Source organism: Melospiza georgiana, chromosome 13 (genome assembly GCF_028018845.1).
Source record: "Melospiza georgiana isolate bMelGeo1 chromosome 13, bMelGeo1.pri, whole genome shotgun sequence".
In the NCBI taxonomy this organism is placed as follows: Eukaryota; Metazoa; Chordata; class Aves; order Passeriformes; family Passerellidae; genus Melospiza; species Melospiza georgiana.
Window position 1 is genome coordinate 8,872,233 of NC_080442.1, and position 22,096 is coordinate 8,894,328.

Consider the following 22,096-nt stretch of genomic DNA (forward strand, 5'->3'; position numbering starts at 1 on the left):
GTGGAGCCGGCGGGATGGGGATGGGGATGCTGCAGCCAGCAGGATGGGGATGTTGTAGCGGCAGGATGGGGATGCTGCAGCCGGCAGGATGGGGATGCTGCAGCCGGCAGGATGGGGATGCTGCAGCCAGCAGGATCGGGATGGGGATGCTGTAGCGGCAGGATGGGGATGCTGCAGCGGCAGGATGAGGATGCTGCAGCCGGCAGGATGGGGATGCTGTAGCCGGCAGGATCGGGGATGGGGATGCTGCAGCCGGCAGGATCGGGGATGGGGATGATGCAGCCGGCAGGATGGGGATGCTGCAGCCGGCAGGATGGGGGTTCTGCAGCCGGCAGGATGGAGATGTTGCAGCAGCAGGATGGGGATGCTGGTCCCCACGGTGTGCGTACTCAGGGCTGGCCTGGACGTCAGCGGGAGGGGAGGGGGAGCCCGGGCCGGCTCCGGCGCCGTTGCTGAGGCAGCAGGAGCCGCGGCAGCATCCCCGGGAGCCTGGCTGGCAAACTCCTCCTCCCTCCCGCTCTCATCCCCGCTCTCCCCGCTTCCTTTGCAAAGATGGCAACCGAGGGGCTGCACGAGAATGAGACCCTGGCATCGCTGAAGAGCGAGGCCGAGAGCCTGAAGGGCAAGCTGGAGGAGGAGCGGGCCAAGCTGCACGACGTGGAGCGTGAGTGGGGCCGGGCGGGGCGGCCGCAGGGCCGGGAGCGGGGCTGGGCCCGGCCGGGAGCGGGGCCGGGGGCTGGGCCGGAGCGGGACTGGGAGCGGGGCCGGGGGCTGGGCCGGAGCAGGGCTGGGAGCGGGGCCGGGGGCCGCAGCGGGAGCGCTGCCCGGGCCCTGCGGGCGGACCCGCCGTGCCCCGGGCCCCGGACAGCGCCGTGCCCGTGGCTCCGGTGCGGGGCAGGGCCTGTGCCGGGCAGGGCCCGCTGCACCCCCGGCCCCGCGGGGCTGGGACCCTCAGATAGCCTCGGCACAGCCCGGGATTCACCCGCACACCGTCTGGGTGTAGCGTCAGCAGCCAGGATGAGCCCCAGCCATGTGGAAGTTGATGGGAATTTGCTTTAATGAGGCCGGGATTTCACCCGAGGTGCGGAAGGGCTTCAAAAGGAGCACTGTTTCCAAAACCAGCTGCTGTGCCCCTCTTCTGCCGGGGAAACAAGTGGCGGGGATGCAGCGCTGATTCAGAGGTGCGGGTGAGTCAGAGCTGGAGCTGGCAGTGTGTAACTCACCGGGACCAGCTGCGGCTGCGGGATCCGGGGACAGCCCGGCAGAAACGCGATGGACAGCGCTCAGCCCGGCCCTCCCCTGCCCCCTTCCCCTGCAGGAAAAGGAAACTCGCCTTACCTTAATGGAGCTTTTCAAATAGCTATCCACAAGTTCTGAGATATAAAACATACTTCATTATCATGATGTCATTTTATAACTACAACAACACATTGCAGGGTTTTGTTTTGGTTTCGTTTGGTTTTTTTGCTTTTGGTGGTTTTTTTTTAAGAAAAACATGTAAGTTACTGTTTCCATCTGAAATCATGTAGCTCACTCTATTCAAAATATTAGTGGGTCATTAAAACTTTTCTTTCATGTGTCCTGATGCCTTAAGCATTGAAAAGGAATCTGAGCTTGTATCCAGTGACTTGGTTCTTAGTGCTTTGTAAGAATGAGGGACTGAAAAACACTTTTGATTTTCAGGCTGGGAAGGATTACAATAAAAATATATATATATTCTGGAATAAATAGAACATTTTCTTGTCTAAGTTAGACAAGCATGTCACATGAATGTCCTGTTAATCAGAATTATTAAGCAAACAAAGATGTCCTCATTACAGAAACATTACCATAAATCACCATATTCCTATAATATCATTTCTGTACCAGAAGTGGCAGGGTTTTTGGTTAACAGACCTCTTAAGCATATTCTTAAACCCATTTTTGCTCACAAAATTTTACCCATGATTACAGTGACACTGTAACTCTGTGTGCCATTGAAAGTCGTGGGATGTTCTTTGTCATATATAAAATCTGTGAATTTCCATTGGAAAGTTGTGATTGCAAAGCCATTACAGCACTTCTGAGACAAAAGTGTTATGCTGCTGTAGAACAATGCTCCCTTATGATATTTTATATAATTGATTCTATATCAGAGCATTTTACACCTAAATTATTCCCAAGTACTATTTCTGCAGAGTTTGTAAGTTTCAGAATAAGGCATCATTTCTGATCTTTGCGTGGTTGGTTTGGGGTTTTTTTCCCCTCTAATCTAAAATTGTATCTTCTGCATTCTTTTGCTTGGATCATGACTTTCCCTCTGTGGTTCCCAAAACAAATAGCTTGCTTAAATAGGATTGCCCTTATTTGTTCAATTGGTTCTAAACAGCAGCTCTCATAAATGTGCTTAGAAAAAGGAAATGCCAAACATGCATTTGATTTGCAGTCTCATAACTTTAAGGAGTCAATTCAAGAGCCTAAAATTTCGGGTGTAGACAAAAGTTTGTTCTTTTTGTGTGATCCATGAATTTTTAGGGCCAGAGAGACCATTAGACCCAACACGGGAAAGATCAAAGACCCAAGAGTATCTGTATCAATTCCACACCTCCTGTTCAGGACAAACAATATTTTAAAGAAAAATAGGCAGTTTTATCTGGGCCTCTGTAAAACTACTAAAGCTGTTTACTGGCTTTAGCTAATCTATTTGCCTGAGTGCATGATTTTCCACTATCTTTGAACAATATTGGTGAATGCTTAAAAATAACTGTCTGACTCTCAACCCTGTGCTGGGCAGGAGCAGGATTATTATGGCTGTGGTTGGAGATAAGCATCCTCAGGGAATCAGTGAGGCTAAACCAGACAATTTCACAGAGTCTCAGCTGCCTTCACATAATGGAAACCGTTTGTCCAGAGTCTGTGAAACATTTGTTTTTCAGATATATTCTGGACACAAGCATCTTTCCAGCTGCCATAATAACCTCCTGTCCTGTTTTTCCGTGCCTTTGATTGGATCATTTGGCAGGTTTCTATGGGCAGTAGCAGGGGGAATGTATCTTTTCCTCAGTGGGTTTATGTGGTACTTTCTCAGAAACTTGCTTCTGACTTCTGGGCAAGACGTGAGGAGTGGTGGACAGCGCTTGTCCCCTGGCTCAGCAGAGATTTCAGCTGAGAGCATTATTCTGGCACAGCCTGTGGGGCTGGTGCCTTTGAAAGACAACTCTTGAAAAGGTAATCCACTAGAAATCAGTCTCTGCCTTGGGCAGAAATTGCTTCACTGAGCCTGTGCCAAGAAATGATCGGGAAGTTCGGGATGCCTGCTCTCACTGTCACCGCCCTTCCCAGCCCCAGAAAAGTGATGAAGGGTGAAGTAGCAAGCAGTTCCAAAGCACCACCTGCCATGGGGGTGAAGCTCAGTCTCCAGCAGGGCAGTGAAAAGCTCAAAATTTCCTCTTCCAGCTCATTAAAGCATGTGAGCTTCTCCATTTATTTCAGGAGGTTTGAGCCAGGCATTGCTCCCACAGCCAGCAGCAGCTGGGTCATCTTAGGTTTTGGTGTGGATCAGCTTTACTCTAGACAGAGTAGTTCTTAATTCTGGTGCCAGTCTCCAGCCTCAGGATCTCCACTCTGCTGTGGGGCTTGAAGTGAGGAGTCTCACCCTCCCTGTGTGTGAGGAGCTGCCCCTGGGTGCTGAGATACATCCTGGCCCTACTCAGCTCCACACAGGATGAACCTGCTGGAGCAGGGCAAATAGATTTGCTCAGATGACACTTTCTCCCACACATTTACAGGTGACCCCAGCTTGAGGCATCAGGGTTATGTGTGTCACCTTCTAGTTGTGTCAGCTGCATGAATTTTATGTCAAAGTTTGCACAAGCAGAAATGTAAATTTGTCAGGTTTTAAAGAGCATCAGCTGAAAGTATTGCTATTAAATGAGGTATCAAGGAGCTGACTTCTCCACCAGAGGATGCTGCTCAGGAAAGTTGCCTTCCTGCCCTCTGCTTCCCTCTTTTGTAGAAGGGACATCCCACAAAGTCCTTGATGTCCATAGTTATTGTTGAAAAATTGGGTAGTGCACTCTTAGGGCAAATGTCCAGCTTCCTGCTCACTCAGAGCTGTGTCCTGGCCACCAGAAGGGATGGCACAGCAGAGTCACCAGTGCCAGTACCTGTGTCCCACTGCACCAGCCCAGTGCTGCAGCTGGGTCTCACCTCCAGAGCACGTCTGTCCACCTGCAGGCCTGAACATTTCCCTGTTCAGGGAAGGGGGGCAAAGGGGTAATCTGTTTTCCAGCTACACTTGGGTGGGATGATCTGCAAGAGCTTCAGCTGCTGCATCCCTGGAATTCAGCCCTGAGTGAATCCATCCTTGTCTTTATCTGGTGAATGTGCTCCTGTGCCGCCCACCTTGGTGTTAGCCACCTGCCAGCTCTGAGGCAGAGCTCACTGGACTCAAACTTCAGGGATTAATCCCTCCAGGGGCATTACTCATAGACAGATATTTGCCAGGGCAGAGCTTTGATGGAGGGCTCTCTAACCACCAGCTGTCTGCAGTTCACCAGGTGGCAGAGCGTGTGGAGGCACTGGGACAGTTTGTGATGAAGACCAGGAGGACCCTGAAGGGCCATGGAAACAAAGTTCTCTGCATGGACTGGTGCAAGGACAAGAGAAGGATTGTGAGCTCTTCCCAGGTATGCTGTTGGGCACTGTACAGATCTTCTTGCTATCAGATGATACCTGGGATTATTGTAAATGTTTTCAAGATGCCCTGAAAGAAGTTCATTAGCAATGTGTTTGTTCAGGGAGTGTAAATCCAACCTTTGAATCATTGGTACACCTCTTGTAGCTAATACCCTAAATATTTATTGTCCAGTCATACACAGATTTTCCCATATTCCCTCCTACAATAAAAAAATTACTCATGTGAGGCTACATTTATTTTCTTGTTCTTTACAGATTAAATACTTAGCAAATTCTTCAGGTTGTGTGTTCAGAGAAAATAATCAGGAAAAGAGGAGGATTTTTTTTTTTTTAGAGATTTTTATGTACAGAAATTTCTTCTGTGGTCTGTATGATGGATATGACCTTGAAAGCCTCAGATATCCTGCCAAAATTACTGCATTTAGTTGGGCATTTTGAGAAACAGTCCTAACACCTGCTCAAGACCAGTCTCATAAGCTGGAGGAGGTAATGAGATAATTGCTTTCTAGATCCCCTGGTTCATCCTGAGCCCAGTATGGCAGCGAGTGAGCTTGCTGCATCTCACAGCTGTTCACTGACCTACATGAAATCTGTCAGGGGTCTCACTTGAGGGATAAAAATAGGCAATCTGCATTGCAAGCCACCTTCACTTACTGGGAGTTTTTACCATTCATGGTGATCTCCACAAAGAGAATAATTTAAATATTTAATGTCACACTTTTTAAAGTGGTTAAAATGTTAGTGTGTAGATCAGAAAACTGAACAGACAGGTTGAAATGCATTTTTTACTCTATTTTAAGAACTGTAAGTCCAGGTACAGAAGCAATTGTTGCTCAGTAATAAACATTTCACTTTCATGATACAGGGAAGTTTACAATTTTGTGTGCATAAGGCAAAGTAGCTGGCACAAGTGTAGGTGGTGTACACCAAGTGATTGTGCTGCTCTCTGTGCAAGGCTCTGTGATGGCTCTTTAGCTGGTTATATAATTGATAATTGAAGGTAAAGTAAGTGTAGTGACAAGTAAAGTGAAAACCAGGATCTAGAGTGGGAAGGGAAGATGAATAAACAGTGCAATATCCATGAACAGTCAGTTGGGACAGGTGAGGGCTTACAGGTGATGGTGTCCTGAGGAGATGGCCCTGTCTGGGGCATGTGCTGCAGGAGAGAAAGGAGCACTCATGGAGCCATTAAGAGGGAAGAGAAAAACATTGAAAAAGAAATTGGTCTTTTAATCAAACACGAGTCATCTCAGAGAGGAGGAGATACACTTCTCTTGTGGTAGGTACAGCAGCACTACTGACAAGTGTCTCCTTGGTGCTTCACTGACCACTGTGCTGTTGTTGAAATGGAGACAAAAGGACATAACAGACTGGGGAGAGGAAATGAGCAGCAGAGTTTTCTCCAAGCTGGGAAGCAGCCATGTCTCTGGAAGGCCTCAGTTTCTCTTTCTCTCTGCTTTCATTTAGGATGGGAAGGTGATCGTGTGGGATTCCTTCACTACCAACAAAGTAAGTGAAACTTTACAAAATTCTGTGCCTAGGGCAAATGACAGAGGGATTGGGTGAAGGGCTCAAGGTGTCACTGGAGGCAGTGGGATAATGGGATAAAATGCAGACTTCCACTAGCACCCCAAAGAAAGGAGCCCAGGGCAAGTCACAGCCCTTCTGACCTGTTTCTGAGCAAAGTCCCTATCAGGGCACTGGGGTTTGTCATGGTCTCTAGTGGGAGAGTCTCATCCAAACTCTTTGCTCACAAGGGAGGCAAAGCCCAGCCAGCAAAACAGGGGAACTTTTCCTGGGCACTCCTGTAGCAGGAGCTGTGTGTGATCTGGGGATTCTCCAGCTGTGGTGTTCACTGTGAAATGGCCAAGCCCTGTCTGGGCTGCCTGCACCACACAGATGAGGAAAAACTACTTGTTTTTAATTCACTTTTACATGTGCAGCAGTGGGGACCTTTCACAGCACTGCATGACCCAATAAAATGTGCTCTGTGATCAGTTTGGGGCTGATAAATAAGGTGGAGAGTGTCAGAGAAGGACTGGCCATCCTCCTGCTGCTCTGCTGAGTTCTGCAGTAAGGATGCTGACTTACCTGTGAGTAATGGCTGGGGGAAACATCTCTAGCTTGCACTGACCCTGAGGATGTCCCACAGAAATACTGAACTGCTCACTCCCACTGTTCTCCCTGCATGGGCTGGAGGAGCAGTGAGTGCCAGTCTAAAGGGTGCTGTGTTTCAGGAACACGCCGTGACGATGCCCTGCACCTGGGTCATGGCATGTGCTTATGCTCCTTCTGGATGTGCCATTGCTTGTGGGTAAGTTCCCAGCTTCCACAGCAGCTTGGATTTGTTGCCGTGTCCTGGTGGCTTCAGAAGGACTGTGCATGCTGTGATTGTGGGTGGAAGGTCTACATTAAGTGCCTCTGATTCTATTTCCATAATGGCTCGTACATATTATCTCCTCTGACTTCAGTGCAGTAACATTTGTTGTGTAAGCATGGAAAATAATCCTCTTTCAGCATTTATATCATGGGTTAGGAATTCTGCATGCATGCAACTTCCCTTTTCTAGTGTGATTGTCTATGTTGGATATATTTTCTAAGGGAAAGAGGTTTAAATTGTTTAATTCTTACTTAGCACTCATTTTTTTATGACATAGAGGTTCATCATTAATGATTACCAGTATGTGAATAGATTTTGCTAAGATGGGATGGGGAGAAGTAACCCCATCCTTGATAATCTTGTGGTTTTCTGAGGGCTTGGATTTGAAAAAAATAAGTTTATATAGGGGAAAAAAACAAAGAGATGAAATGTTGGCAAAACATCTCATAAGAAGGAACTGGGTGGATCAGACAAAGCAGGCTTGGGGTGAGAGAAAGGAACAAAGGGAGACTTCAGTGTGCAGCTTGCAGATCTAGAATGCAGCAGACTGAGACAGGGAAGCAGACTGTGGAAAGGGGTCTCGAAATGTTTTTGACTAGAACCCAAAGAATGGCAAGCAAGCTCCGTCTTTACACTTGCAGCAGAGATGGGGAGTGCATGTATACACTGCACCTAATTCTGTATTGCTGTTGTGCCAGGCACATAATATAAGGCACAGAACCAGCAACTGGTGTGCCAGGATCCCAGGGACCAGGGCAGGACTGATCTACCACAGCTCTAGGAAAGGGGCAGATATAAGAAATGAGTCCTGGGTCTGACACAGCTTAAGTGGTACAACTGTTCAGGATGGGGGCAGCAGCTACAGGGGTCAGTGCTTCTGTTGCCTTTTTTCCAAACGGCTCTGTAAGTTTTGTCTTCACACCCACTACTGGCTACGCTGCCTCTTCTATAGGAGCTAGGTCACATTTGTAAAGGTAGGTGTACAATGGTGCTGAAATAGTGATCTTTGCCATGACAGATGTCAGCAGAAAAATGGCAGTTTGGCTGCATGTGAAACATTAACCCTGAGGTGGCCGCTGTCACCTCCCAGCTTATACTTTCGTGAGGTTTCATTCAGTGCCATTTATAAACTTGATAAGGGTGAAAATACTGAGGAGCAGCTGTTCAAGTTCTGTAAAGCAGCCAGGCTGGTGAGGCAGCTGGGGCTTCCCTGCACAGGGAGATCCCACACAGCACAATACAGGGAAGTCGGTGCTTGTAAGGGTTTGGCAGCACAGCGCTGACAGGTGGTGTCCTTCTTATCACCACTCGCCTTTTGTCGGTGCAGTTTTAACCAGTTTTCCTCTCTCTGTTACTGCTATTATTACTCTCTTCAGTGGCCTGGACAACAAGTGTTCTGTGTACCCTCTGACATTTGAAAAAAATGAAAATATGGCTGCAAAGAAGAAATCTGTTGCAATGCACACGAACTACTTGTCTGCCTGCAGCTTCACTAACTCAGACATGCAGGTAAATGTGTTCCCTATGCTCACCATCACCTAACAGGAGCTGCACTCAGGTACAGTGCATGTGTCCTTCCTTGCTCCTGGGGCACCCAGGGCCATGTCCTGCCCCTGCAGGGGCTGCTGGAACACCCTCACAGGGGGCAGTGAAGGTGCTGCTAAAGCTGCTGTAAGGAAATGCTTGTCTCAGCCTGCGGCCAGCCTGTCCCTACAAAGGCCTGTGGTACCTGTGTGTTCTCTGCTCCCCAGTTTGTGCTTTTAGGAGCCCAGACTGTTGCAAATAGTTAAAACCTGCTTCAGCCAGGACTGGGCTGGGTGCTGTGCCAGCTGATGGTGACTGTATTGTTTGCCTGCTCTGTCCCGGACATCCGGCAACATTTGCTTTTGCTTTCATTCAAAGTATTTTTATTTGTACCAAGTGATGCAATTGAGCTTGAGCATGGCCCCACAGGGCCATACCTGCTGTTTCTACATGCAGTGCTGTGTTCCCTCGAGGGAAAGGAGTGATGCTGTTCCCATCTCACAGGCAGTGGCGGGGAGCACAGAGGCCCACAATGGGAGGTGATGGAAAAGCCAGGAACTGAATGCAGATCTGAGACCAAGCCAGCCTTCCTCTCTATTGAATATCTCAAAGATCTCTTTCTCTAGGAACACAGAAGATGATGAAAGGAGCCAGGATAATCCCCTTGTCCTCTCTGGTTTCTGAATTTAATTAAAGCTCTTCTCAGTGTAGCTCTGCAGCAAAATAAGTGGCAGAATGGAGCATTTTTATAGCTCTCAATGTCAGTAGAGCTGCTGGAAAGGGAATACCATGTCCCCTTCTTCCAGATATTTGGAGCTCTTCTGAAGGAAATATCAGCTCTTGTTGCTTCTATTTCAGGCCATGTGAAGCCGAGAGTATGTTGTTGTTTGTCACTCTCTGGTTTCTGTAATGACTCCTAGGTGCTAATTTAAGTCCATTGCCATGGAAACAAGTGGTGGAGGTACCCAGCACTCAGGCTTGCTTAGCCCTGACCTCCCTGTGCAGGAGCTGTGTGGAATTAGAGTCTACATTAAGTGGAATGTTTTTGATGAGATATAAACCCAGTTTTCTCTTTTCTTGTCTCTACCTAAATGCTTTGAGATTAAATCCTGTGACAGGAAAAATAGCAATCATTTTTTTCATAATAAAAAAAAAAAAAAACTTGGATTTTTTTCCATATTGAATACAGCAAACTGCATTGATATTGAAGGTCATGTATTACTATTGTTAAGTCACAGTGGATTAAGGTGCTTTATATTTAGCGAGTCAGAAATTTTTCTGAAGTCTTTAAAAGGAAGTTTTCTTATGATTGTTAGGCTTATAAGTGATCATATGGCACTGCATGTTATTATTCAAACAAATACAAGCAACAGGTTGGTCAAGCATCTTTTAGGACACTGTTATGTAGCAGATCCTAGAGAATCCCAGATTTCTTATATTTTTTTTTCATTTACATAAAGGCATCCAAATTAAAACTGTTGAGAATAAAAACTATTCAGTAACTCTGAGGGTGCATAGTGCAACAAGTACATTGTGTAGGAGCTCTCCCAGTTTGCAGCAGGAGGGACGTAGTGTTATCCTGGAGCAGCTCCAGCATGAGGGGGAGGTGTCCCCCAGCCCTGTGTCCCCACAGCTCCCACTGCTAGGTGCTGCCAGGGCTGCAGCTCTGCCCTGACTGCTGTCTTACCCTGCAGCTCATTCTGCCCACAGACTGGGTAGGAGTTTAGGGCTTAATGTGCTCCTGGGCTTTGGGCAGTGCAGTGCAAAGAGAGGAGATCTGGGGGTGGCTCATTGTGAGTCACTCCCAGGCTGTGGGTGCTCAAAAAGGGAGTTCCACCCTTGCTGCTCATCATGTTCCCTCATGGACCCCGAGCTGCAGGGCTGGGTGACCCACACACCTTGTTCCCAGTGCCCCAAACCAGTCTTGCTTGAGAGAGCCTCCCCTGCCCCAGTGAGCAGAGAGCCAGGGAGCCTAAATTAGGTATTAGGTATGTCCTTCCTAAATTAGGTATCTGCAGCTCTGTGGTGTGATAATGCTCCCCACGTGACAGTGCTCCATGGGTATTAATAGCAGCAGTTAATTGGGATCTCAAGTGTTGTGCATAGGGCAGTCAGCCATGCTCCCAAGTGTGGCAGGGCTGGGAGCAGCCCTGAAGTTGAGTCCATATCATTCTCTTTAAACATTAGCTGGAGCTCTGGGTTGCCAACAGACCCTTCCCTTGCACCTTTAGCAACTCCCATTCCCTTCACATTCCCTTCCACAGTGTTACAGAGCAAATCCTCAGAGCTGAAAGTCCTCATTCCTCAGCCAAGTACAAACATTTCCCAGAACAGGGGAGTTCATCTAGGCTCAAAACTGGCTGGGAAGACAATTGAGGACTTTCTTCTGCTATTATCATCTGAGAGCATTAGCATCTCTCTGCTGCAGGATTTGGAACAGTCTGTTCTGCAGCTTTGCAGATCTCTGTTTACAGGAAGAATTTTTGGGGCATCTGTCAAACATGTTCAGTGTTTAACCTTTATGCAACTCTGTGAATGGTTCCATGACTGTGTGATCATTTTCTTCTTGAAGAGAATTTTGTTTTCAACTTGTAACTACCCACTGGGATCACTTGAGTTTCCTCACCAACCATGAGAAAAACCTGTGTACAAAACTGAGAGCCCTCCTACGTTCACCCTTGCTTCCTTCCACACCAGTGCACAGGGACTCTTTCAACCTACAGAATTTGTGATTGCATAACAGTTTCAGGTGCCAAGGGGAAATTTTGAACAATTGAGCATCATCAGGATTTAGCCACAATAACAAGCTCTGATCACATGTGCTTTCTACAAGTACTGTAGCAGATGGGAAGCTGTGAGCTGTGTTTGGGCAGTGTGTGTTCAAGCCCTTTCACACACAAATGGTTTAGGACAAGTGAGAGCTGATGGACTTATCAAACAACTGTCTAGACAGGCTTACTTCCCTTTCAGAAAATCCACATCTTAAGCCAAATTAATTTGGTTTAACCTCACTATTTCAAGCAGAAAGAAAAAAAAAATGGAGAGTTAAACAGGTGTATGTAACTCCAAGCGTTCTTCCATTTACCTGGGCTGAATTCCAGCAGCCAGATATGGATAGAGTGAAAGACAGGGGCAGACAGGAATACCAGTGTTGTTCTGCCTCCTTTTTAGAGAATATGAAATGCCAGCAGATCCTTACTGCTGTAAGTTGTGCAAACCCCACCACACAAAAGGGACCATTACTGAAACATTGTGTAGGGTAGTGGTGTCCATACAACTCTCTTTTTTACTCTACCTTTTTTCCTTAAAAATAAAACACATAAGCTGTACTTAGGTTCACATTGGGCTTATGGCTTTGATCTATTGCCTAATATTTCATTAAATTAAAGCTGTCCTTTGTTGTTTGTGTAGGATGTCAGTTGTTTCTTTGTGACCTGAGGGTCATCTGCTGATTCTTGTATTGTGACTCTTCTTCCCACATCCTATAGATCCTGACAGCAAGTGGAGATGGAACTTGTGCTCTATGGGATGTTGAGAGTGGGCAACTTCTACAGAGTTTCCATGGTCATGGAGCTGATGTCCTGTGCCTGGACCTGGCCCCTTCTGAAACGGGAAATACATTTGTCTCTGGGGTAAGCAGGAGCTTCCTCTCATAATACCAAACTAAGGAATATGGAAGTGGAAAGGCAGCAAAGTGGGAGGCTCATGATGTTATTGAGAGAGTGCTGGAGTGTATGTTGGATGCCCCAGTGCAATCCATTCATTGCAAGCACATTTTCCAAGCTGGAGCAAATTAAACCCCTGACTGTGGGGTCAAACCCACCCAGCCAGTCTGACTGCACTTCTGCTTACTTAGCAAGTTCCACCCCACATCAAAGCAATCCAGAGATCAAAACAACCTTCTGCTGGGAAGGGGAAGGCTCAGAGTTAGAGATGGGGCTCCTACCACAGTGGAGGTGGGAGTCCCTGTGGGTGGGAGCCTGGAACAGCAGAGGACTTCCCACACTTTGCTCCTTCCCTGTGCCCAGATCTCTAGAGCCAGATGGGGTGTGACAGGCATCAGGTTGTGCTCAGGGCATCCAAGTGGGGTTGCAATAATGTGTGTGCCACTGTGTCCCCAGAGTCAAGGGGCAGCTCAGGCACCTAACCCCTCGTGCAAGCTGGAGCAGGGAGATGAGATGTGGCCACATCTTCAGCTGTTGCTGAGTCTTCTGTGCCTTCCAGAGGTACCAGAGGCATTTAAAGCCCCTTCATCAGTCCAACATTCCCCTGTCCTGGTGCTGGGGAGCACACAAACCTCACTGGGGCTGCATGACTGGACTGGCCAGGGAAAGTACCCAGGGCATCTTCCAAATCATGTCCTGCTGCTGAGGGATCACTGTTTCCAGGCAGCTGAGCCATTGGCACACAGCCTGGTAGTGAGGCAGGCCAGGCATAAAGGTGGGTGGGATGGGGCTCAACTCCTTTTCAAGGTGATCTTAGTCTTTCCCACATTAGAAAGTGAGTGTGCAGATAAGAGCTGGCAGGAGCTGAGAGGCCAGTTGCTACCAGTAACTCTGCTGAAGGTACCAATAACTTTGCTGGTTTCTGAGCCCCACCAGCACTGGTTGATCCTGTATTTGATGCTGGAAATGGCCCTTGTGTGCCAGAGGGTGCCAACCATGGGTTAGGAGTGCTTGGAGTTGTGGTTTTATCCCTACACAATATACCTGCACCTCTTCTGTCATGGCCTTTTTGATCAAATGTGGCTGGCACATCAGGAGCAGAGTCCAGCACGCTGGCCCAGCTTGCCTGCTGGTAGCACAGCTGCTCTGAAGCGTGACTGAAGGCTAATTCCATCCAAGTGCATTACTTCTCTCGGGTTTTCCTGTCACCAGGCTTGCTTCCCAGAAAGGATAGGTTCATTCTCCCTGGGAACAGCTCAGCTTATTATAGGGCAAGGAATCACAAGCAGCTCTGCTCCTGCTAAGGGAATATGTCATGCTTGTGTTGATGGAGCAGCTTGGGCATGTCTGTGCTTACAGGCATTCACTTAATTCACCACATGCAAAACACCACTGCAGTGAAGACCTGTCTGACATCGTGTCAGTGCAGGTACAGGCAGAACAGCAGGAAGGTAGGGTGGCATGGAGAGATTCCTGAATGCTGGGCCTCTGTGGTACAGTAACCTTGAGCTGGAATAAGCAATGTCAGTGTATCAGCATGTGGGCTGGTGCTGTTACATTTAACGACTGAACTGAAAATTCCAGCCCTGCTGGCTAAGCTCAGGGCTGTTGTGCTCAGGGCCCTCTGAGCAAGGCTCCTCAGCTGAGTTGGGTATCACTTAGGGGGTCCATCTCTCCACAGGTGGTGGCTGGTTTCTCCTTCAAAACCTTAGGAGTCAAAGCACCAGCTTGTCAGATTGGTCTTGCTCCCAAACTCCCAGAGGGGTCAGTAAGAACAGTGCACATGGGAGCAAATGAAGGGCTGGGCTTGGGCTGTGGTGGGGCTTGAGAGGGAAATATGCTGGGTCCAAAATATTCTTTATCCTGTTTGGTTTCCCTGGTGCAGAAACCACAAGCTGGTGCCAAGGAGCATTACATCTTTTAAATTATGGCATCTTTACTAAAAACACTAGGATTTCATTATAACAACAGAATTTTTAAAAAGAGAGAGAAATATGTGAATTGTGAGGAAACTGTTTAATTTAATTAGCTATCATATTTGATTAAAATAAATAACGTGTGGCATGGTCTGGTGAGCAGGGTGCTCTGGCTCAGCAGAAGCAGCTGCCACCTGGCCTGTCCTGCTCTTCCCACACAGCCTCAGAGAGGCTGAGCCCCTGGAGCCCAGCCTGCCTGCTCCTCAGCTGGGGCAAGTTTATTAAAATCTCCCATCACCCTTCAAAGCAAAGTCCATGTTCTTTTTCCTGTCACTACAACTGTGACAGCAGTGAGACATTGCAGCTGAGAGTGTGGCCCTTTGGGTGTGAGATGGTTCTTGCCCCAAGGACAGTGTAGACTGCATGGGCCAAGGAATACAGGGTGCACTGAGCACTGAGTGTTAAATGATCCTTTCAAAGCACAGCTTGGAAGGGCAGGTTTTGGCTTGAGGGTGAGATGAAGTGCTGCTATGCTGTTTTTCTCATCCCAACCACACCATCAAGCATGTGGGTGCAGAGCTCTGACAGGGGATAACCCTGGTAGGAGGCTGGGCTAAAAACTCTCTGGATGCACTGATTTAATTTTCTCTTTTAGTGTATGAAAACAACTAGCTATAAACCTTTAAATCTGGATGCTGGTATTTTATATTGGTTAAGTGGTCAGGGAACAGGTCAGTCTCTGTGCTGTGGTGGGGCTGCAGACAGAGGCAGGGCAGCAGCACGAGCAGAGCAGGGCTGTGAGTGCAGGGCAGCTCCAGCCTTCCTGAGGAGCTCTGTTCTCACCTGCACAGCTGAGGGTGCCACTGCAGCCAGGTGTGGGGCTGCTCAGCTGGGTAAATCCTCTCAGAGCTGTGATGTTCAGAGCCTCTGAATGATGAGTATCAGCCACATGAGGGGTGAATGTCACCATTTGCACAACTGCAATGATTTTTTTTCCTTACTAGGGATGTGACAAGAAAGCCATGGTTTGGGACATGCGGTCTGGGCAGTGTGTGCAGTCATTTGAAACCCACGATTCAGATATCAACAGTGTCAGGTCAGTGTGTTTCTGGGAGAGGACACGTTTGCAGTGTTGGGCAATGTGCTGCTGATTCTATTTCTGAAGTCTGAGCTCATCCAAGTAATGTAATGTGTTCTGGTCTTCTTTCACTTGTGCACAGATATTACCCAAGTGGAGATGCTTTTGCCTCTGGTTCAGACGATGCCACGGTATGTTAATTCCACAACCTAATTTAGGAAAATTCTATTGCTTCCCAAGTCAGATTTTTCTAAAAGACTAGGTCACATCCACAGGGGGCTTTTAGTGACAAAACTGGGCCTGTGACACCAAATTTGCAGAAATAATAATCCTGTAAGGTAAGATATTAAATACCATACATAATGTTCTAGGGAAAAATCACACAACACTGTAGGTCACTTCTGCAAACTTCTCTACAAGACATACTGTCCAAATACTCATTTCAAATTCTCTGTGTCTGAAGTTTCATGACTAAAATTAGTTGTCTTACTGGAAGATACTTGGCTTCAGATAGCTCTTGGTCACAGCATGGGAGGAACCAGCTGAAATGCAGCTTGTGTCAGCATGTCCCAGAGAGCAGAGGGGCCATGGGCTCAGGGCAGATGTGGGTAGCTGGCCTCTGCAGCCCTAGGGTGGCCTTGGCCACATCACTGCAGTGAGTCACTGCATCCAGGTCATCCTAGATCACACATCAGCCCTTAATGGATCTCACTTATCTATGAGCAATCTGCTAGGAGGGGCTCGGAATGCATTGACAGGTAAATTCGATCAGCACAATATATACAAAATGCCATTTACCTCCTGTGCCCTGTGCCCCTGAGTGATGCTCGGGGCTGATGGCCCTCTCTGCAGCTGGTGTGTCCCATGAGGGACCAGCTCTGCCCCACCACAGCCCTGCAGGGCCTGAGCTGGCAGTTAAGTGTAGCATGAGAGCAGATGATGGGGAGGCACCTGGCACCTCATTTCTTCTGTTTATTTAAACATCACACTGAGTCACCTGGGAGCAAAAGCTTTATCTAAAGTACTCTGCCCTCAGAGCATGTTTTGAGTCCACTCAATGCTAGCTAAACTCGACAGAAACATTCCTTTTGTCTTCATTGGATGAGGAGACATTCCAAGGCTCTTTGGAGAGAGTGACCCTGATTTTTATGTTTTAAAAACTTCGATTAGAAGTTAATACCTCTAGCCCTATGGTGAGCCAAGTGGCTCTCTGCACACTTGGATGCAGTACTGTGAGCTCTTGAGATGCTGAGGGAGTGATACAGAGAAATTGTCCATCATTAAATTTCAGTGAAAACACTCTTTTAACGCCCAGAATCACAGGTTCTTATAATTTATTTGGTTTTTTTTCTTTTTTAACCATTCTTGACACCCTGATTCAAGCAGGAGAATGGGAAATTCCACCTCTGTACTTTTGACAGAGGTTTTGGCAGTTTCCAGCTACCTCATTCTTTAAATGAAGGGGTTTGTTTTTACAGTGTTACAGAGTGGTATCCTTGACCTGATTTATATAGTTGGGGATTCCGAGGAACAGATAATCCTGACTGGAAGTAATGCGTAAAAACGTGCTCAGATGACAGTACTGTCATCTGCAGTGACCTCAGGTCCCTGCCAGGACAGTCTGATGAAATTATTCATCTCTGTGGAGCACTGGGAGACCTGGACTGCACATACCTGGCAGCTCCTCACTGCCCTGCAAATCAAACAGCCCCTTCTTTATGTGCAGACTTGAATACCAGCCATTTTTCAATAGTAAAGTCTTAATATTAGCAATCCCATCTGGCCAGTGTTTGCTTAAGCTTAACTTATTGAGGAGGGGTTTCAGTTCACATAGTTTCAAAAGTGCATTTTGATTTCAGGGCTAACAGACTGCCTTTCTACATGGCAGTGAGGTCTGAAGTCTGGCAGTGAAGCCTTATACATGATTTCCATGTCAAGCCAAACTTTGCTGGCAAATCATAAAAACAGGAAGTATAGGTTGTTAGAGGTGATTTGGAATTTTCCACGAGAAATGAAACCCAGAGATGTGCATTAAAATGTATTATTTCACTTGAATTATTTTCACATAGGTTTTTCAAACAGAGAGGCCTCCCAGAAGGGCAGGGACTGTTTGCTCTCCTGGCTTTACTCAGAGCCAGCACTACCACCCAGGCTCCTCTGTGCCACATGGTCTGTGATCTCAACAGTGATTAGAGACTTGTGCCCTTCTCCCAGGCTGTGCTGAACTGTTGTTTAAGGGACTGTGTCCACATGCACCTCCCCAGCAGCAGGATGCCCTGATCAGCCACAGAGGGGGAGGCAGGAGGGTGTGGGGACTCTGTGGGTACCATGGCCCACCACTCATGTCCTTCTAGGACAGGCAGGAGCCTTAGAGAAGTGGCTTGAAAAAGCAAGTTCCTCCTGCAGTGTATACAAAACAGCCTTGTGTTGCTTAGATCCCTGTTAGAGGATCCCAGTTACAGCAGCCAGAGGCAGAGGGAAAGGAGGAAGCAGAAAGAAGCAGAAGGAAAGAAGCCAAGCAGCCGCTTCCTGTGATGTCTGTTAGGCTGCACTTCCCACTCCCGTTTTTTCCAAATATTGTAGCCAGTGCTTCCAGTATTTACTGAGGCATGTGTGTTGGTTTTGTTTTAATCCTAGTGTCGTTTATATGACCTTCGTGCAGACAGAGAAGTAGCAATTTATTCCAAAGAGAGCATCATTTTTGGAGCATCCAGTGTGGACTTCTCTCTCAGTGGTGAGACTTGAACTTTGGAGGTTATCTTAGTGTTGAGATTTGAGGGGAACTGTAGAATTTTTCAGTTTAAATTGATAAAATATTAATTCTTAAAAGTTATCAAAAGTAATAAGTACCAAATGCATGGAAGCCTTCTTTTGCCTCTGTAAAAATAATTACACTTTAAATAATCTAGCTGGCTATTGCTTCGTTGTAGTGATGAGAAGTATTTTCCTGGCCCTACTGAAGGCAGGAAATATTTTGCCATTAACTACAGCTGGGCTAGAGTTTCACAATAATAATGAAAAACATTTCAAAGACAACATGAAATGTAGCTAACTATTAAGTGCAGTTACATAAATAGTTTTTAAAAGGATAACAAATGATTAATAGTAAAAGTGTAATTAGAGGGATATGAAGAAAGAGCCATTACCACTTTTCACTACAGATCCTGAGAGTCTTGTCTCTCCTGTCCCAGCACAAATCAGAGCTCCCCAGCCACCCTGGGTGGGGGTGTGTGGGTGGTGTTCTGCCCTCCTCCTGGAACTGAGGCAAACCTCTCTGTCATGGTCACACGCACCACAGCTCGTCAGGTCGGCAGTGAATCACTTACCAAATTGTTAATCATTCAAGCGTTTGTATTCGACTTCTGTGTAAGGTCTGAGTTGAGCATTATTACCCTGCAGTAGCTGTTAAAGTGCTCTTCGGTCTGTCACGACTTGAAGTCATCCCCCTTCTCTAATGACCGAACACATTCTATATAATTTAACTAAAATTTACAATGCTTTTAAGTCATTACCTGTAAGTGTTTCAGCATTTAGCCTGGGCACGGGCAGGGCTGTCCCAGGGGCAGGGGACACAGCTCTTCTCAAGGGAAGCAGTGGGCACAGGGTGGGCTGGTGGCTCCTGGGGATCAGTGTCCTACAGTCCAGGCACGCTAAGAGTGTAAAATGTCCTTGTATCTGCAGGTCGCCTGCTGTTCGCGGGCTACAACGATTACACCATCAATGTGTGGGATGTGCTGAAGGGCTCCCGTGTGTCCATTCTGTTCGGACATGAGAACCGTGTCAGCACCCTGCGGGTGTCTCCCGACGGCACCGCCTTCTGCTCGGGCTCCTGGGACCACACGCTCCGGGTAAGCGCTGCGGGAACTGCCCCTCTGCTGCTTATTCAATTGTTCAGTACAGGAGAACTGCCCCTGTGCTGCTTATTCAATTGTTCAGTACAGGAGAACTGCCCCTGTGCTGCTTATTCAATTGTTCAGTACAAGAGAACTGCCCCTGTGCTGCTTATTCAATTGTTCAGTACAAGAGAACTGCCCCTGTGCTGCTTATTCAATTGTTCAGTACAAGAGAACTGCCCCTGTGCTGCTTATTCAATTGTTCAGTACAAGAGAACTGCCCCTGTGCTGCTTATTCAATTGTTCAGTACAGGAGAACTGCCCCTGTGCTGCTTATTCAATTGTTCAGTACAAGAGAACTGCCCCTGTGCTGCTTATTCAATTGTTCAGTACAAGAGAACTGCCCCTGTGCTGCTTTCTCCAATTGCTCAGTACAAGAGAACTGCCCCTGTGCTGCTTATTCAATTGTTCAGTACAAGAGAACTGCCCCTCTGCTGCTTTCTCCAATTGTTCAGTGAAAGAGAACTGCCCCTCTGCTGCTTATTCAATTGTTCAGTGAAAGAGAACTGCCCCTGTGCTGCTTATTCAATTGTTCAGTACAAGAGAACTGCCCCTGTGCTGCTTATTTAATTGTTCAGTAAAAGGGGGTGAGGAGGAAGGGCTGCTAGAGGAAAACTGCTTTAGGGGAACTAAGGAGGGTATAAAACAGTGTAAAAGATGAACAGCAAAGCCAAATAAAAATCCCCACAAAGTGCTAGAGGAACTGCTAAGTTTGAGCTTGTTGTTGGGTTACATGATATCATTGCTGCTGATACTCTGTACCACTAATGTGATCGGCTTACCGATGTTCATTTAAGGTTTGATGGGAGAGTCAGGGTCATAAAGGAGTGTTCCTCTCTCTCTCTTTCTGCAGATCTGGGCGTAACCTGAGATCCTGTATGCAGAATCAAATGAAGACTGAAACCCTGGACTACAAAAACTGCATAAAGAAGCCATTCCTCAAAATCAAATATTCACTACAGTCCAAAAGAGTGACACTCAGCCCACAGATTAACACAACTAGGTAGAAAATGTAGTCTGCTTGAACACGTAGCAAACATCAACTTGTAGTAAAATGAAATGTTTTAAATTTTTTTTGAAACTATATTCTTTTATTGGAATTAGTTTCATTATTTATAAAGGGATTTTTCTCCAAAGTCACCTGTATAATAGAATTGAGTATTTCAGTGCACATTATGTATTTATTTGCATGAATTTAATTCCTTTTTAAAGTAAAAAAAAAAAAGTCCTGAGTTTATCGGGATAAAGCGAAAGGCTTTGGAAACATTCCGTAGTAGCATATTGAATTTCAGTGTTGAAAAATGGAAAGAGAAACAATTCTGATATTTTATGGTGGTGTTATGGATGACTGAACCTTGGTGGTAAGTAGAGGAGCAAAGGACCTACTGTGAAGGTACTGGCTGCTGTCATAGAAATGTATTTTTTGTACAGAAAAAAAATCCCTTCAATCCCTGGTTTTTCCTACTGTCTTTTTAGATAGAAATAAGTATTTCATCTCTGTTACCTGAATATAAAGAATCTAAATATATACAAACTTATAAACAGCAAAGAGGAGGGATATAAACATGATTTACATAATCATGAGGTAATACTTAACCAGTAGTTTCTTAGAAATTTTTAATTGTATCACTTGGTGAGTGAATTTTCTTTTACTTAAAGAAATACTACATGCTAAGCACTAAGGGATACTACACGCTAAGCATTAAGCACCATTATACTGATGGTCAAATCTTTTCCAAGTCAGTCATAGTCATTCTATGACCATGATTCTTATTTGCATTTTGAGCAGTTCATACAACTTTGGCAAGGCAATGTAGCTTAAATATATATTAAAGCAGTATATGCCCACCTTAAGGTCCTTCTGCAATGTCAGAGCAGTTGTAAGTTCATGCAAATACAGGTGAAATCATACAGTCCTTACTGTCACAGTCATCTCCCACTGCCATGGACATAGTTTTGTCATAGTTGGACTTGAGAGTGAATAACAGTGAGCTGTGGAAAATCTGCTGTGAGCACAGTCCTGCCAGTGCTTGATACTGAGCTGACCAGAGCACATGACTCCATCTGCTCCAGGAGTCACTGGTTTTCACAAGAGCAGGACAGCTGGCCACATTGCTGGCAGCACACAGCCCTCTGTGTGAGCATGGGGATGCCATAAGGACTGGCAGGACCACCCCACACAGAAGTGATGCTCTAGAATCAAGATTTAATCAGATTAATTAATTATGGAACCATTGTGAGATTATATCTGCATTCATACATTGAACACTGTTGGGGCTAGAGTGTCAGCTCTGCTCATGCCAGCAGGTTCTGAGTCTCACCTGAGCACAGGCACAAAGAGCTGGAGTAATGCTGGGGGCTTGCACAGCCTGCCCTTTGAAATGCAGGTGGTGAGGTACAGCTCTGAATATAGCATATATATGATTTATATTTAGATGGATGATTTATATTTAGATTGGAATGAGAGAAAACAAGCTTACTGGAATGACCCTGTTTACAAGCTCACTGGTCACTGGAGTTTAATGATAACATCCTCATTCTATTTGCAAGTGGTATTTTTTTACAATTATCTAAAAGTCATATTAGAAACAAAGTCTCCTCATCCATGAAAACCTTAGGTTCTGTGAATCCATAACCAGTTAACCTAAGACACTGACATTTATACCAGCCTCCATCCCTAATGGAATAGGTCAGCTGTTTTCACTTGGAAAAGTCAACTCTGATGCTTTGCAATATTTGTGGCAAACTATCCCTGTAACAAACTGAATGCACTATGGAAATGTCATATAGAACTCACTGTGCAATATTGAGTCAATACACTGTACACATTTGATCAAAAGATTAATATTAATGTTTAGGTAGTATTTATTGGCAAGATGTTTGTTTCAAACATAATACATTGTGTTGATACTTATGAACAGCTTAAATACAATAAATTGTATTTTACATATTGAGAACATGTA

General features: G+C 46.2%; 1 protein-coding gene across 1 annotated transcript; it reads left to right on the top strand.

The window, feature by feature from the left end:
• Positions 1–416: 416 nt before the first annotated feature.
• GNB5 (G protein subunit beta 5) lies at positions 417–22,090 on the top strand. The gene is made up of 11 exons (XM_058033419.1): positions 417–664; positions 4,531–4,667; positions 6,145–6,186; positions 6,915–6,991; positions 8,434–8,566; positions 12,070–12,213; positions 15,167–15,258; positions 15,383–15,431; positions 17,878–17,974; positions 18,922–19,088; positions 19,987–22,090. Exons 1-11 carry the CDS (start codon positions 553–555, stop codon positions 19,996–19,998), a joined length of 1,062 nt encoding a protein of 353 aa, XP_057889402.1. The 5' UTR covers positions 417–552; the 3' UTR covers positions 19,999–22,090.
• Positions 22,091–22,096: the final 6 nt, after the last annotated feature.